At 45.3% G+C, this 15,941-nt stretch overlaps 1 protein-coding gene across 1 annotated transcript in view; it reads right to left on the bottom strand.

Moving 5' to 3' along the window:
• Positions 1-15,941, bottom strand: part of LOC138515798 (probable E3 ubiquitin-protein ligase HERC6) — a 2,700,520-nt gene that overhangs the window by 2,322,120 nt on the left and 362,459 nt on the right. Inside the window, exon 6 of the mRNA XM_069630524.1 lies at positions 15,516-15,643. Coding sequence (XP_069486625.1) covers positions 15,516-15,643 — 128 coding nt within the window. The remainder of the gene's footprint in view (positions 1-15,515; positions 15,644-15,941) is intronic.

The following is a 15,941-nucleotide window of genomic DNA, read 5'->3' as shown; positions in this document are numbered from 1 at the left end:
TTTACCCTTGCATCTTCCATCCCCTTTCACATGGTCAGTTGACACACAAGCATAACGTTTTCCAAATACAAGCATTTCGATGTGTCATTTATCCCGCGCTTCCCCGCTTGCGTAACTGGAGCAGCCTCGCTTCCGTGGCACAAATCTGTATACTACACAGAATTGCCCCCTCTCTTGGGAGCAGTGCGCGCTTACGGAACTCCTCTATTTCCACTACTTCCCTTGCACCTCGACTCTGGATGTTACATTATTGCGTCACCTTACTGTGTGGGTCGCACGCCAATACCACTGGCTAATCCGAGCCTTCTGCGCTGCTGCAGCATTCTGTTTTTCAATCCAATGTTCCAACAGGTATTAGACTGCTACCTTAAAATGTTCTCATGGCTTCTCTCGATCTATTATGGTCCATAACCTGATTACTGGCGTGCACTTCACCTTACACATGCTAATGTAATAATATTTGTTTAGACCTAGCCACTGTCTGCATATTTATGTTACTTGTACACCCTACATATGATAATGCTGACCAACTAGCTCAGTCGGGTCAATTCCTTCTTACCCATTTTGTGCTAGTGTGCCTACTACCTTAACTCTGTACTTGTAATAACATCTGATTAGATCTAGTCGACATTGCTTCTGTTTTGCAAATATGTACAGCGTTGCACCCTACATACGCTAAACTAGCCAGCTCAGCTTGGCGCTCTCTTTGGTACCCACTCCTCTCCAGACTACAGTTCACTATGGCCTGCATTACCTTACTTTAAATACACCCAGCACTGTGTTGTATATTTCTGTATCACTACCCATAGCCCTATATCACATGCACTTCAGTTCCATCTCAGTGTAATTTAGCAAAGGTAGCGGGCGCCCCTCTCTCGCAAGAACAGACATGATAACCTGTTCAGTGGTTATTAACCACTTGAGAGTTGGCAGCCACTGCTTTTACCCACTGTGGCTTTCACAGATGGGAAATATCCATTTGCATATCAGTCTTTGTCCTGCCCAGGGGCAGTCCAGCACCGAAATACAATGGCAATTCCAATCTGAACGAGAGTACCACCAGCAACCCCATACACGTGTTTCACCCTTGTTGGGGATCATCAGTGAGGTGAAGCTGATGCCTCTCTAAGCACAGTGAGAGGGAGACCACGTCTGGTTGCCCCCAGGAGACCTAGGGTTATCAATCCCAGGTTCCTTAAAAAATAGTTTAACAAAGGTAGCGGGCGCCCCTCTCTCGCAAGAACAGACATGATAACCTGTTCAGTGGTTATTAACCACTTGAGAGTTGGCAGCCACTGCTTTTACCCACTGTGCCTTTCACAGATGGGAAATATCCATTTGCATATCAGTCTTTGTCCTGCCCAGGGGCAGTCCAGCACCGAAATACAATGGCAATTCCAATCTGAACGAGAGTACCACCAGCAACCCCATACACGTGTTTCACCCTTGTTGGGGATCATCAGTGAGGTGAAGCTGATGCCTCTCTAAGCACAGTGAGAGGGAGACCACGTCTGGTTGCCCCCAGGAGACCTAGGGTTATCAATCCCAGGTTCCTTAAAAAATAGTTTAACAAAGGTAGCGGGCGCCCCTCTCTCGCAAGAACAGACATGATAACCTGTTCAGTGGTTATTAACCACTTGAGAGTTGGCAGCCACTGCTTTTACCCACTGTGCCTTTCACAGATGGGAAATATCCATTTGCATATCAGTCTTTGTCCTGCCCAGGGGCAGTCCAGCACCGAAATACAATGGCAATTCCAATCTGAACGAGAGTACCACCAGCAACCCCATACACGTGTTTCACCCTTGTTGGGGATCATCAGTGAGGTGAAGCTGATGCCTCTCTAAGCACAGTGAGAGGGAGACCACGTCTGGTTGCCCCCAGGAGACCTAGGGTTATCAATCCCAGGTTCCTTAAAAAATAGTTTAACAAAGGTAGCGGGCGCCCCTCTCTCGCAAGAACAGACATGATAACCTGTTCAGTGGTTATTAACCACTTGAGAGTTGGCAGCCACTGCTTTTACCCACTGTGCCTTTCACAGATGGGAAATATCCATTTGCATATCAGTCTTTGTCCTGCCCAGGGGCAGTCCAGCACCGAAATACAATGGCAATTCCAATCTGAACGAGAGTACCACCAGCAACCCCATACACGTGTTTCACCCTTGTTGGGGATCATCAGTGAGGTGAAGCTGATGCCTCTCTAAGCACAGTGAGAGGGAGACCACGTCTGGTTGCCCCCAGGAGACCTAGGGTTATCAATCCCAGGTTTCTTAAAAAATAGTTTAACAAAGGTAGCGGGCGCCCCTCTCTCGCAAGAACAGACATGATAACCTGTTCAGTGGTTATTAACCACTTGAGAGTTGGCAGCCACTGCTTTTACCCACTGTGCCTTTCACAGATGGGAAATATCCATTTGCATATCAGTCTTTGTCCTGCCCAGGGGCAGTCCAGCACCGAAATACAATGGCAATTCCAATCTGAACGAGAGTACCACCAGCAACCCCATACACGTGTTTCACCCTTGTTGGGGATCATCAGTGAGGTGAAGCTGATGCCTCTCTAAGCACAGTGAGAGGGAGACCACGTCTGGTTGCCCCCAGGAGACCTAGGGTTATCAATCCCAGGTTCCTTAAAGAATAGTTTAACAAAGGTAGCGGGCGCCCCTCTCTCGCAAGAACAGACATGATAACCTGTTCAGTGGTTATTAACCACTTGAGAGTTGGCAGCCACTGCTTTTACCCACTGTGCCTTTCACAGATGGGAAATATCCATTTGCATATCAGTCTTTGTCCTGCCCAGGGGCAGTCCAGCACCGAAATACAATGGCAATTCCAATCTGAACGAGAGTACCACCAGCAACCCCATACACGTGTTTCACCCTTGTTGGGGATCATCAGTGAGGTGAAGCTGATGCCTCTCTAAGCACAGTGAGAGGGAGACCACGTCTGGTTGCCCCCAGGAGACCTAGGGTTATCAATCCCAGGTTCCTTAAAAAATAGTTTAACAAAGGTAGCGGGCGCCCCTCTCTCGCAAGAACAGACATGATAACCTGTTCAGTGGTTATTAACCACTTGAGAGTTGGCAGCCACTGCTTTTACCCACTGTGCCTTTCACAGATGGGAAATATCCATTTGCATATCAGTCTTTGTCCTGCCCTGGGGCAGTCCAGCACCGAAATACAATGGCAATTCCAATCTGAACGAGAGTACCACCAGCAACCCCATACACGTGTTTCACCCTTGTTGGGGATCATCAGTGAGGTGAAGCTGATGCCTCTCTAAGCACAGTGAGAGGGAGACCACGTCTGGTTGCCCCCAGGAGACCTAGGGTTATCAATCCCAGGTTCCTTAAAAAATAGTTTAACAAAGGTAGCGGGCGCCCCTCTCTCGCAAGAACAGACATGATAACCTGTTCAGTGGTTATTAACCACTTGAGAGTTGGCAGCCACTGCTTTTACCCACTGTGCCTTTCACAGATGGGAAATATCCATTTGCATATCAGTCTTTGTCCTGCCCAGGGGCAGTCCAGCACCGAAATACAATGGCAATTCCAATCTGAACGAGAGTACCACCAGCAACCCCATACACGTGTTTCACCCTTGTTGGGGATCATCAGTGAGGTGAAGCTGATGCCTCTCTAAGCACAGTGAGAGGGAGACCACGTCTGGTTGCCCCCAGGAGACCTAGGGTTATCAATCCCAGGTTCCTTAAAAAATAGTTTAACAAAGGTAGCGGGCGCCCCTCTCTCGCAAGAACAGACATGATAACCTGTTCAGTGGTTATTAACCACTTGAGAGTTGGCAGCCACTGCTTTTACCCACTGTGCCTTTCACAGATGGGAAATATCCATTTGCATATCAGTCTTTGTCCTGCCCAGGGGCAGTCCAGCACCGAAATACAATGGCAATTCCAATCTGAACGAGAGTACCACCAGCAACCCCATACACGTGTTTCACCCTTGTTGGGGATCATCAGTGAGGTGAAGCTGATGCCTCTCTAAGCACAGTGAGAGGGAGACCACGTCTGGTTGCCCCCAGGAGACCTAGGGTTATCAATCCCAGGTTCCTTAAAAAATAGTTTAACAAAGGTAGCGGGCGCCCCTCTCTCGCAAGAACAGACATGATAACCTGTTCAGTGGTTATTAACCACTTGAGAGTTGGCAGCCACTGCTTTTACCCACTGTGCCTTTCACAGATGGGAAATATCCATTTGCATATCAGTCTTTGTCCTGCCCAGGGGCAGTCCAGCACCGAAATACAATGGCAATTCCAATCTGAACGAGAGTACCACCAGCAACCCCATACACGTGTTTCACCCTTGTTGGGGATCATCAGTGAGGTGAAGCTGATGCCTCTCTAAGCACAGTGAGAGGGAGACCACGTCTGGTTGCCCCCAGGAGACCTAGGGTTATCAATCCCAGGTTCCTTAAAAAATAGTTTAACAAAGGTAGCGGGCGCCCCTCTCTCGCAAGAACAGACATGATAACCTGTTCAGTGGTTATTAACCACTTGAGAGTTGGCAGCCACTGCTTTTACCCACTGTGCCTTTCACAGATGGGAAATATCCATTTGCATATCAGTCTTTGTCCTGCCCAGGGGCAGTCCAGCACCGAAATACAATGGCAATTCCAATCTGAACGAGAGTACCACCAGCAACCCCATACACGTGTTTCACCCTTGTTGGGGATCATCAGTGAGGTGAAGCTGATGCCTCTCTAAGCACAGTGAGAGAGAGACCACGTCTGGTTGCCCCCAGGAGACCTAGGGTTATCAATCCCAGGTTCCTTAAAAAATAGTTTAACAAAGGTAGCGGGCGCCCCTCTCTCGCAAGAACAGACATGATAACCTGTTCAGTGGTTATTAACCACTTGAGAGTTGGCAGCCACTGCTTTTACCCACTGTGCCTTTCACAGATGGGAAATATCCATTTGCATATCAGTCTTTGTCCTGCCCAGGGGCAGTCCAGCACCGAAATACAATGGCAATTCCAATCTGAACGAGAGTACCACCAGCAACCCCATACACGTGTTTCACCCTTGTTGGGGATCATCAGTGAGGTGAAGCTGATGCCTCTCTAAGCACAGTGAGAGGGAGACCACGTCTGGTTGCCCCCAGGAGACCTAGGGTTATCAATCCCAGGTTCCTTAAAAAATAGTTTAACAAAGGTAGCGGGCGCCCCTCTCTCGCAAGAACAGACATGATAACCTGATAACATGATAACATAACCTGATAACATGATAAAAGCAGTGGCTGCGAACTCTCAAGTGGTTAATAACCACTGAACAGGTTATCATGTCTGTTCTTGCGAGAGAGGGGCGCCCGCTACCTTTGTAAAATTATTTGTTAAGGAACCTGGGATTGGTAACCCTAGGTCTCCTGGGGGCAACCAGACGTGGTCTCCCTCTCACTGTGCTTAGAGAGGCGTCAGCTTCACCTCACTGATGATCCCCAACAAGGGTGAAACACGTGTATGGGGTTGCTGGTGGTACTCTCGTTCAGATTGGAATTGCCATTGTATTTCGGTGCTGGACTGCCCCTGGGCAGGACAAAGACTGATATGCAAATGGATATTTCCCATCTGTGAAAGGCACAGTGAGTAAAAGCAGTGGCTGCGAACTCTCAAGTGGTTAATAACCACTGAACAGGTTATCATGTCTGTTGGGGCGCCCGCTACCTTTGTAAAATTATTTGTTAAGGAACCTGGGATTGGTAACCCTAGGTCTCCTGGGGGCAACCAGACGTGGTCTCCCTCTCACTGTGCTTAGAGAGGCATCAGCTTCACCTCACTGATGATCCCCAACAAGGGTGAAACACGTGTATGGGGTTGCTGGTGGTACTCTCGTTCAGATTGGAATTGCCATTGTATTTCGGTGCTGGACTGCCCCTGGGCAGGACAAAGACTGATATGCAAATGGATATTTCCCATCTGTGAAAGGCACAGTGAGTAAAAGCAGTGGCTGCGAACTCTCAAGTGGTTAATAACCACTGAACAGGTTATCATGTCTGTTCTTGCGAGAGAGGGGCGCCCGCTACCTTTGTAAAATTATTTGTTAAGGAACCTGGGATTGGTAACCCTAGGTCTCCTGGGGGCAACCAGACGTGGTCTCCCTCTCACTGTGCTTAGAGAGGCATCAGCTTCACCTCACTGATGATCCCCAACAAGGGTGAAACACGTGTATGGGGTTGCTGGTGGTACTCTCGTTCAGATTGGAATTGCCATTGTATTTCGGTGCTGGACTGCCCCTGGGCAGGACAAAGACTGATATGCAAATGGATATTTCCCATCTGTGAAAGGCACAGTGAGTAAAAGCAGTGGCTGCGAACTCTCAAGTGGTTAATAACCACTGAACAGGTTATCATGTCTGTTCTTGCGAGAGAGGGGCGCCCGCTACCTTTGTAAAACCATCTCAGTGTAATCCCATTTTTGGATATGTAATCAATTTGCAAAATAACCTATTCTGCCTGAATATACTAGCCCATTTCTTGCACATGTGATTAAATTGTGAAATAGTTTACTCTGCCTAAATGTACGTGCCTATCATGCACAAAAGTCTCTTGTAACAGCTATTCTGCACTGAATGTTTTGATCCATGTATGAATCTACATTATGCTGATCTAGTTTATACTATCTAAAATATCGCTTCTGTAATAGCCGCTTTTCGCTAGCTAATAGACCCATCATGATCAGCACCCTCTGCATTATTCCGCTGATACTCACCTTCTCAAAGTTCCATAGCAGCCTACCTCCCAGCCACATGTCGGAGCCCCTCAGAGACCTTGACCTAAGGGTTCGCCTAAGCACCATAAGCGCCATCCCTGACCAGAAGCCCATGATTAAACCCACCATCTTCCTTCCAGCATTGAATTCAACCTACTGGAATCACAAGGTTAAGCCTACCTCTTTTCTCCCCCATTACTCTCCTTCAACTCTCCCAGATTTAAATATGACATACCCTACCCCCCCCACTGCCTCTCAATTGCCTCATCCACGCACAAGTATCTCCACCTCCATCCCAGACATAACAGATCGCAACAATAGACTAGCCACTAGACTCCTGATACACTTGACCTTCCAATTAAACGTAACCCCAACTCCATTAGAAAGCGCTGCACTAAATCTAATAGCAAAAAACAAATATGCAAAAGGACCCACACCAACCAGCTAACAAACCTAGTGGCAACACCGCAAACCATGTCCTGAAGGACACACAGAAATTACCTATAAAAGGAGCCCTCCTAAATGCCAGGTCTCTCATTGCCCATGCAACTGAGATCGCGGACCTAATTCTGACTAACAATCTCGATTTCCTTGCTGTAACTGAAACCTGGCTGCATGACGCTGCAGGCCCTTCCCTTAACTTAGCTGTTCCAGACAACTACTCCATCATCAGAGTAGATAGACCCAACGCTCGAGGAGGAGGAACCGCCATCATTTTCAAATCCACACTAGACATGAGATTGGTCACCTCTCCCTCTTTGACATCTTGCGAACTCCTCTCAGCCAAGCTTCAAACATTCCCCAAAAATACCATTACTATCCACCTTATATACAGGCCCCCAGGTCCTCCCGGATCCTTTGAGGAAGACATAACTCCATTAGCAGCTAACAACACCAAACTCACGTCACAAAACATTATTCTAGGGGATTTCAAACTTGGTTACAATGACCCTAATGACTTACCTGCCACCTCCTTAGCCATTGCACTAACTGAACAAGGCTTCATTCAAGTCAGCACCTTACCCACCCACGAGAAGGGAAGGATACTCGACTAGATAGTAGACCGCAATTGCAACATCACCCTCAAAGAGCCCACACCACTTGTGTGGTCTGACCATCACCTCTTATCCCTAGAACTTAATATAAACAACTCAGAGTTAATAAAGCCTCCAGTTGCACCCCCATGTTTCACCAGAAATAAATGCAATATTACAGCCGAGGCCACAATACCCCTGGTTATCCCTACCCTCAATGCATTACCTGACACCAATGACCTTGATCTACTGGTTGACACCTACAATGATTCCATGTCTAAAGCTATAGACACCATTGCACCGCTCAAATTACGTAAAGGTAAACCCAGAGCACATTTGAACTCCTGGTTCACCCCAGAACTCAAACTACTCCGCGCAGAAAAAAGAAAACTTGAAACACTTTGGAAATGATCTCCTACCCCAGAAAACAAAACCAACCTTATCAATACCACTGCCACTTACAAAAGTGAGATCATCTGAACCAAAAAAGAAACCTATAAAGATCGAATCAATCAAGCAGGATCCAACACTAAGGAACTATTCATTATCCTTAGAGAATTAGACAATCCCAACCCCCCAATAGATACCAGCACTAAGGATAAACACTGGTGTACCAGTATCCAAAATGCGCTTTCCAACAAAATTTCAGGACTCCAGACCAAAATAGCAGACAAACGACTCCAACTGTCCTCAGCCAATCCAATTAGCCCCACTCTGCCTTCCACCCCTGACCATAACTTAAGTTTTAAATCCAACAAGGTTTCCATGCCTGAAGTACAAAAAATTATAGCTTCATTTAAACCTTCGAATTGTAAAGGCGACAGCTGCCCAGCACAGATTATTAAAGATGCGGCCAGGGATTGAGCTCCCTTCATCACTAAACTAATAAACTCCTCATTCGCTAATAACTCAGTCCCAAGTAATATAAAACAGTCATGGGTCCTCCCCTTACTCAAGAAACAAACTCTTGACCCGGCTATTCCCACCAACTATAGGCCGATTACTACAGTCCCCTTCCTATTGAAAATCTTAGATAGAGTATCCTACTTGCAAACTTAAGACTACCTAGAGCTCAATAAACTACTAGGAGCTCGTCAATCTGGCTTTAGACCACAACATGGAACCGAAACAGCCCTTGTTGACCTCAAAAGCCAAATTGATGACCTAAAAGACAAAAGTAAAGTTGCTATTCTACTCCTCCTAGACCTGACGGCAGCCTTTGATTTGGTTGACCATAACATTCTATGTGAACACCTGTCATCGGCTGTTCGCCATCATGTGAATATGTTCCTTCCTTGACAATAGGACCATGCACGTCTTCTCGGCTACAGCAGCGGCAGATCCGATCCCCATCACCTGCGGAGTCCCACAAAGGCCTTGTGTAACGCCCACTTTGTACAATATCTTTACAAAGCTCTTATTTGATAAACTGGACCGTCTGGGTGTCACCTACACTAACTACGCAGATGATACCAGATACTCCTACCACTATCTGGTACCTACGACATAGACGTCTGCCAGATCAACAAAGTCTACACCATCATTCAGGAATGGATGGCCACTCATGGCCTCTGCCTGAATGATGATAAGACTGAGCTGTTCATAGTCGGATCACCCAACAAAACTCAGCCCTAACTACACTAGTATCCATATAGATGGGAATAACATACCTATAGCCAAAGTGGTAAAAACCCTAGGGCTTTACCTCAATGCCAACTGCAACCTTACTAAACAAGTTAATATGACTGCCTCAGCCACTGCCTATACAGGCAAGCTGATCAGGGCTTGCATACCCTTACTATCCTCTGACAGCTGCCTCACATTGGCCAGAGCACTTATACAATCCAAGTTGGACTACTGCAACGGTTTATACCTAGGTGCCAACAAATCTATAACCAACAAGCTCCAGATTCTGCAAAATAATGCGCTCAGAGCAGCATTAAACATTCCCAAAAGAGAGCACATCTCGGCTACTAGAAGACACTGCAAGTGGCTGTCCATTCAAGAAAAAATTGACCTAAAAACACTCTGCCTTACCCACAAAGCTCTGAACCATCGAGCCCCACAGTATATTACAGATAAATTTACCCACAAATCGTCAGCCAGAACCACCAGATCCACCAACACGTCCTGCCTTGTGGTGCCCAGATACAACCGTAAAAAGGCAGGCGGTAATAGCTTCCTGGTTCTTGCCGCCCAGTTATGGAACACACTTCCTCAGAACATCAAATCCACACAATCTCCTAAAGAATTCAGAAGCCATGTCATCTCATGGTTATTGAACAAAAACAAACCTAAAACTGTCTAACTCTGTGACGCCAGCAGATCATTGTCACACCTGGTACTGATCACTTGTATATTGTACTTACGCATGTGTCTTGCGACCTGAACACATCTGTATTATGTTCACATCTCTATTATGTACCGGTTGTACTATGTATTTGCTGCCCACCTGTAATCATATGTAACTATAATCTGTACTGCAAGCGCCCAGATACCCCTGGGACATGGCGCGCTATGTAAGCAAAATAAACAAACAAACAAACAAACAAATGTTTTGACAAATGGGGGCTTTGGCTGACCTCCCTCTAGTTTTGCACCAGAGGTTTCACTAGACTGACCTGGTTTCCCAAATGACTTACCCTTCTTACATTTGTGGCCCTCTTTTGGATGGAAGGTTTTAGACTTCTCTTTGTCATCCTTCTTGTTCTGCTTCCCCTCATCCTTCTTCTGAGTGGCCCTAGAATCCTGGTGAGTGGCCCTGTTGGCAACCCACAAGTCAGTAGCCTTTGTTAACTTCTAAGGATCAATCTCTTTAGAGTCAGCCAAGTGCTGTCTCAGCTCAGGAGAGCAGGCATCAAAAATAGATTCCAACAAAAATAGATTTCTCATTCCTTTAAAGGAGTTCACTCTGTAACCCTTAACCCAACCATCTAAGTTTTTCAAACATTCACACACCCAGTTAGCCCAAGGGATAGCATCAGTCTTTTCGAGGGTCCTAAACCTCTTAAGGTACTGGGAAGGAGTTTTCCCAAAGCTAGCTAACAAAGCTAGCTTCACATTCTCATACTCCAATCTTTCAAGTTCCCCCACCTCCATTACAGCATCAGTTGCAACCTGGGGGAGCCAAGACAAAAGCCAAGGAATCAACTGATTCCCTGTGAGACCCTGAATCCCATGATTATGTTCAAAAGTACCCAACCAATCCAAAATATCAAGTTTCACATCATACATACTCACTGCTTCTTTGGGCAGGAAAGGCCTCTTTGGGCTGGAAGAACTAGAGGACTCTGGGAGGGAAATGCTTTCAAGAGGCAATTTCTTCATTTCAAGAGCATGCTGCATTTCTAACTCCCTGTCCTGATGTTTGGTTTCAGCTTGGATTTGTAATCTTTTGAATTCCAACTCAAGTCTCATTTTTTCAAAAGACACACATTCTGGACTCAGTGATGGACCTTGTGGGTCCCAGTGGATACAGGTCGAGGCAAAAGGGCAGGCTGGGGCACAGAGGGGGTCCCTTCCTGGGACTCCTCTCCCTCTTCTGACTCTTCTAAGACATTAGAGTTAGACTCTGAATTATCATCCTCATTATCAGTTTCCACATTTCCCGGGTTAGTAGGTGTAATAGACCCACTACCCAGACTTTGATGATTCAACAATCATGTAACCAATTCATTTTTCTTTCCTTTAACAGGGAGATTCCTGACTTTACACATTTCTTTCAGTTCATCTACTGTTAAAATGATCAGGGCTTCCTGACTGAAGTTATCCATATTTGGCATGTTGCAATTGTTGTTCTAGTGGAGCTTAGCCATGTGAAGGTTTTAGTTGAACAAAAGCAAAGCAAATACTTAGTGTAACAACTCTACAATAGATCCTCACCGCCTGCCACCAGAGTTAGGTAAGGATTTGGGGTAGTACCCTTTTGGTGCACTACAACAACCTTAGCCTCCTGGTAATAGGAACCCAACCTTTGGTATAAGTCTGTACTACACAGGTTGGTAGTGTGGTTGAGCAGCCAGGCTTATCTCAAGAGGGGTCAATGTGAGCTGTAGGGTAGTTACACAAAGATTCACAGTGACAAGTGTCAAAATAAAAACTTAGACTCAAGGTTTCGTGATTAAACAATTATTAATGTATTTATCAGTCAGTTTGAATAAGCCTTCTTCAGAAGGGCAATAACAGCAACACACAAATACACTCCAAAAATACACACTCTTAGTTTGGGGATGGCACACAGACACTTTCTACACGCTCAGGTGACTTAAATAGCTAGGGCACTGTGAACATTAATATATTACTGGTGCATTCAGAGCAAACACTGAGATGAGTGTCGAAGAAAAGGTTATCAGAATAACACAAGAGAGCACACAATTATTCTGAAGCAGGTAAATACTTTTTGAAACCCCCACTGCAAAGTAAGTTAACTCTTTCCTGGAAGGAAGGCAAAACACACAATCAGAGAGGAGAAGAGACATTCAGGGTACCAGGCCAGGCAAATGTCAATTGGGTAAAAGTCTAGGTGAGCTGAAGCACTTCTTGCAGGTAAGTAAATGTCGTGCACAATGTTTTAGAAGACTTTGTAGAAAATAAGAATCAATGTAGGGCCACAAGTTGTTAGACCTGTGAGTAGTAGAAGATGCAAGCAACTCTACAGAGCAACTGTTAGGCAGAATTGCATGCAGTACCCTCTGGGACCACTCACACAATTAGGACTACAGGTGTTAGCCAAACCAACCTTTGGTATAAGTCTGTACCACACAGTTTTTGGTAGTGAGCTGAGCAGCCAGGCTTATCTCAAGAGTGAATGTGAGCAGTGCACGTAATTACACAGAGGACTTTCAATCACAGTGGTTCAAGTAGACACTTATACTCTAGGTTTCTTTTTAATTTATAAAACAATCATTTAGAAAACATTTCACTAGAAGGAGGCAACTTAATATTATATACAAATACACTTCAACATAAAACTCTAAGATTTTGAGCTCCCCTGAAATAGGAGCAACATGGCAGTTCAGTTACTTAGAAGTGAGCAAAGGGGACAAGGTCAGCAGAATAGATCACATATACTTGTTAGACAGTGAAAATAGTTTCAGTTCACCAGAAGAGTTCAATTCGAGTCAATTGGCCAGGCCAAAGTCAATGGGCTAGTGTTCTGGTATCAAACGGTAAAGTCTTTGCAAAAGTTCTCAGAAGTAGTTTAGGCGAAAAAGAACCATATGTCGGGTCACAAGCTGATTATGCCTGCAAGTTGGTAAAGTTTCATGAACTTTCACCGCGAGAGTGGCGTTCTCTCAATCGGGTTGGCACAGTACCTTAGTATGAAGAACAAAATGCAGCTGAAGACGTTGGTTCCTGGCAGTTCCTGCTGATCTCACTGTTCCTGACCCTCAGTCGGGGGGACAAGAGGGAGGACGTCGGGGGACTCCTGCACTGCACGGGATCGTCAAAAAAGCAAACAAGATGGAGTCACTTCAGTTCCAGTAGCTGTAGCTTCAAGCGCACAAGCTGGTATCCCTCTCCCTGGTTAATCCTAACCAGCCTTGAGAATGGTATCCAGGTGGCTTACGACTTGATTGGTCCCACCAACTCAAAGGGAGACGTCGTCCTTGAAGGGGCTCCTCTGTCCAGATGAACTTGGCAATTTGTGCTTAACTGGGCAAACCAACGGTCCAGGAGTTGCAGCAGCCGCCCTCTTCCAGCTCTTCTTCGGTTCGTTCGTTCCAGTAGTCGACTCTGCTTTCCAGTCCAAGAGACTCACCTTTTAAACAGTTCTCTCCCTTTCATTCCAGCCTAGCTGTCACTCACCCAGCATGGTGGCTCTCCTTGCCAGACAGTCAGCCAGCCAATCACGCCAGAGTGCATTTGGGTCTCCTAGGAGACTAAGCACAGGGAGTTTCGGTCACCTCCCTCACTTCCTGCCCACCCCAGACACTCAGACGCCAGAGGCAGTCTTCAGTCCTGAAGCCTGCCAAAGGCACACGAACAAAGGGACCAAACCTGGTTTGGCGCGCAGAGACAAATACTAGAAGGACCTTTCCAAAAAGAAACGGCAAAAAAAGAAGACCGGGACCTGTTTAAACAAAGGGGCTTAAGGAGCCATCTTGAAAAACATGGCTCCCGTGATTTTTAGCTACCGGTGTTCGCGGTTGGGAAAAATCATGGTAGTTCGTTGTAAAACCACTGCCACCAGCCTTTTCAATAGGAAAGCGTAGCATTTGACTGCTACATGAGTATTTAGACACAGGGGATACTATGTAACCCCTCCAGCACTCCATTGTAAGGTGGTGTGTGCTGGGTCTAGGAATATGGAAAGACTAGTAAAGTCAATTTCACTTTACATTCTCTGGGAAACAGTAGTTCATCCCAGAGAAGGTATTTAAACCTTTGGGAAGTCTAAAAGACATCCCTGTGTCACTGCACTGAGGGTGCTGTGTAACACACATGAAAAGATGCCTATGGAGTTATCTTAAAACTCCATAATCAAAAGAACACAAGAGTAAAACATACATCAAAATACATGAAAGAGTGGGAAAAAAAGACTCACACTCTTTCCAGGTAAAAAAAATCAAGTCCTCAAAATCCAGCAAAGTTGCTGGGGGTCTCTAAGGTGAAGGGAATTAGCACATTTATGAGAATTCTCCCTAACAGGGAGCACTCAACTTCCAAATGAAAGGCGTCATCTTTTCAATTTTGTTGGCTGCCATCAAATCGTTGGTAGGCTGTTACATGCACCAGGTTTCTCTCGGGCGTGAATTTAAGCAGGGTTCCGGATGCCATTTCACTCTGCCAGCAATATCTAGGTTTGGTCATTGCAGCCCTCACTCTCAAAAGCAGACAATACGGGAAACGGGGTGCCTTTGGAGAACTCAGAACCCTAGAGTTTTAGGGTGACTCTGGGCCACGTCATAGAGTCACATTCCTAAAGAGTCCTCAGACTAGTACACAACAGGGAAAAAGTTGCAAAACCAGTCAGAGAAAAAGCAACAATGAGTGGAACTCTCATCAGAGGTACTGTTTCTGGACTTCTGAGTCGTTTCTATGTTGTCTTTGTAGGACTGCACAAAATATACAAGAAAAACCTACTGAATACAGTACTCAGCTGATATGCAAAAAGAGCAATTTGAAAACAAGGGGTTTTAGAAATGTTTTTGGTTTCCTGTATTCATTTTGTTTCTGTTGTTAGTGTTTGTTGTAAACAATTGTTTGTCATTTATGCACTAATTTTTAGTTTTGTCTAATGAATTGTTTACGTATTTTGATGATATTGTCATATGTTTTGTAAGCATTCGGTTTGAAAGGTTGATTAAATTCAACCATATCAAATAAAAATAAAAAATACAAAAAAAACAAGGGTCAGATTATCAAAAAGTTGCCTAAATGAAAGGAGCGCAGAAAATCCCAAACGGTGCAGAGGGATTCAGTTTGTGAATTGGGGATTATAATTGTTCTTTTATAGCGCGCTTAATACCTGAGATGGTTTCTAATGAGCGCCTCTCAACAAGTGCCTCTAAGAAGTGGATTTAGCTGTTCCTTTTTTGAGAATCTGCCGCTATGAGTTTAAGTTCCCCTTTGTGAAGTTTGGTGCTACATTAAAAAAAAACAGAACCCCCCGGCCCCCAAACTTCAATACTTTTTAGAGCAGAAAATCTTGCTACTGTAAGGGTACATAAAGTATTGTACAAATTGTATGCATCTGTTAATGAGGGCTAAACAAGCAGTATATTGGTGTGTTCACAAGTATTAGAAATTCTTCACACTACCTTCCACAAGAAATCTGTGTTACTGGACTGCTTAAACCATGAATCTTTTGAGGGCCTTTCTGCTTTGTGGAAGGGTCATGTCCGAGCTGCCCGTAGGTATCATCTCCAAATGTGTACACACTGCCATCCTAGAAAACATGGAAAATGATGACAAGGTTTTCACCAAATAAAGGATCATGCAACAGGAAAAGGCAATGGGGTAGATTCAATCACCTCTTAAGCAAATATAGCTTCATGTTTCATTTTACCGAACTGAATATGTCACAATATGTCTGAGCAGTCAATTCAAACACCAATGTACTTCTGTACATCAATCATGTTGTGTTCGCCTGTTTGCACATTTTAAACGAAGCCAACCCATCACACAGTGTCTTAAAGATAGAACCTCGTGCAGGAGAAACAAAGAGATTTGCCACAGTAAAATAA

The sequence above is a fragment of the Ambystoma mexicanum genome, chromosome 6q (genome assembly GCF_040938575.1).
Source record: "Ambystoma mexicanum isolate Mex_15411 chromosome 6q, UKY_AmexF1_1, whole genome shotgun sequence".
In the NCBI taxonomy this organism is placed as follows: Eukaryota; Metazoa; Chordata; class Amphibia; order Caudata; family Ambystomatidae; genus Ambystoma; species Ambystoma mexicanum.
This window is presented reverse-complemented; position numbering and strand designations above follow the sequence as displayed.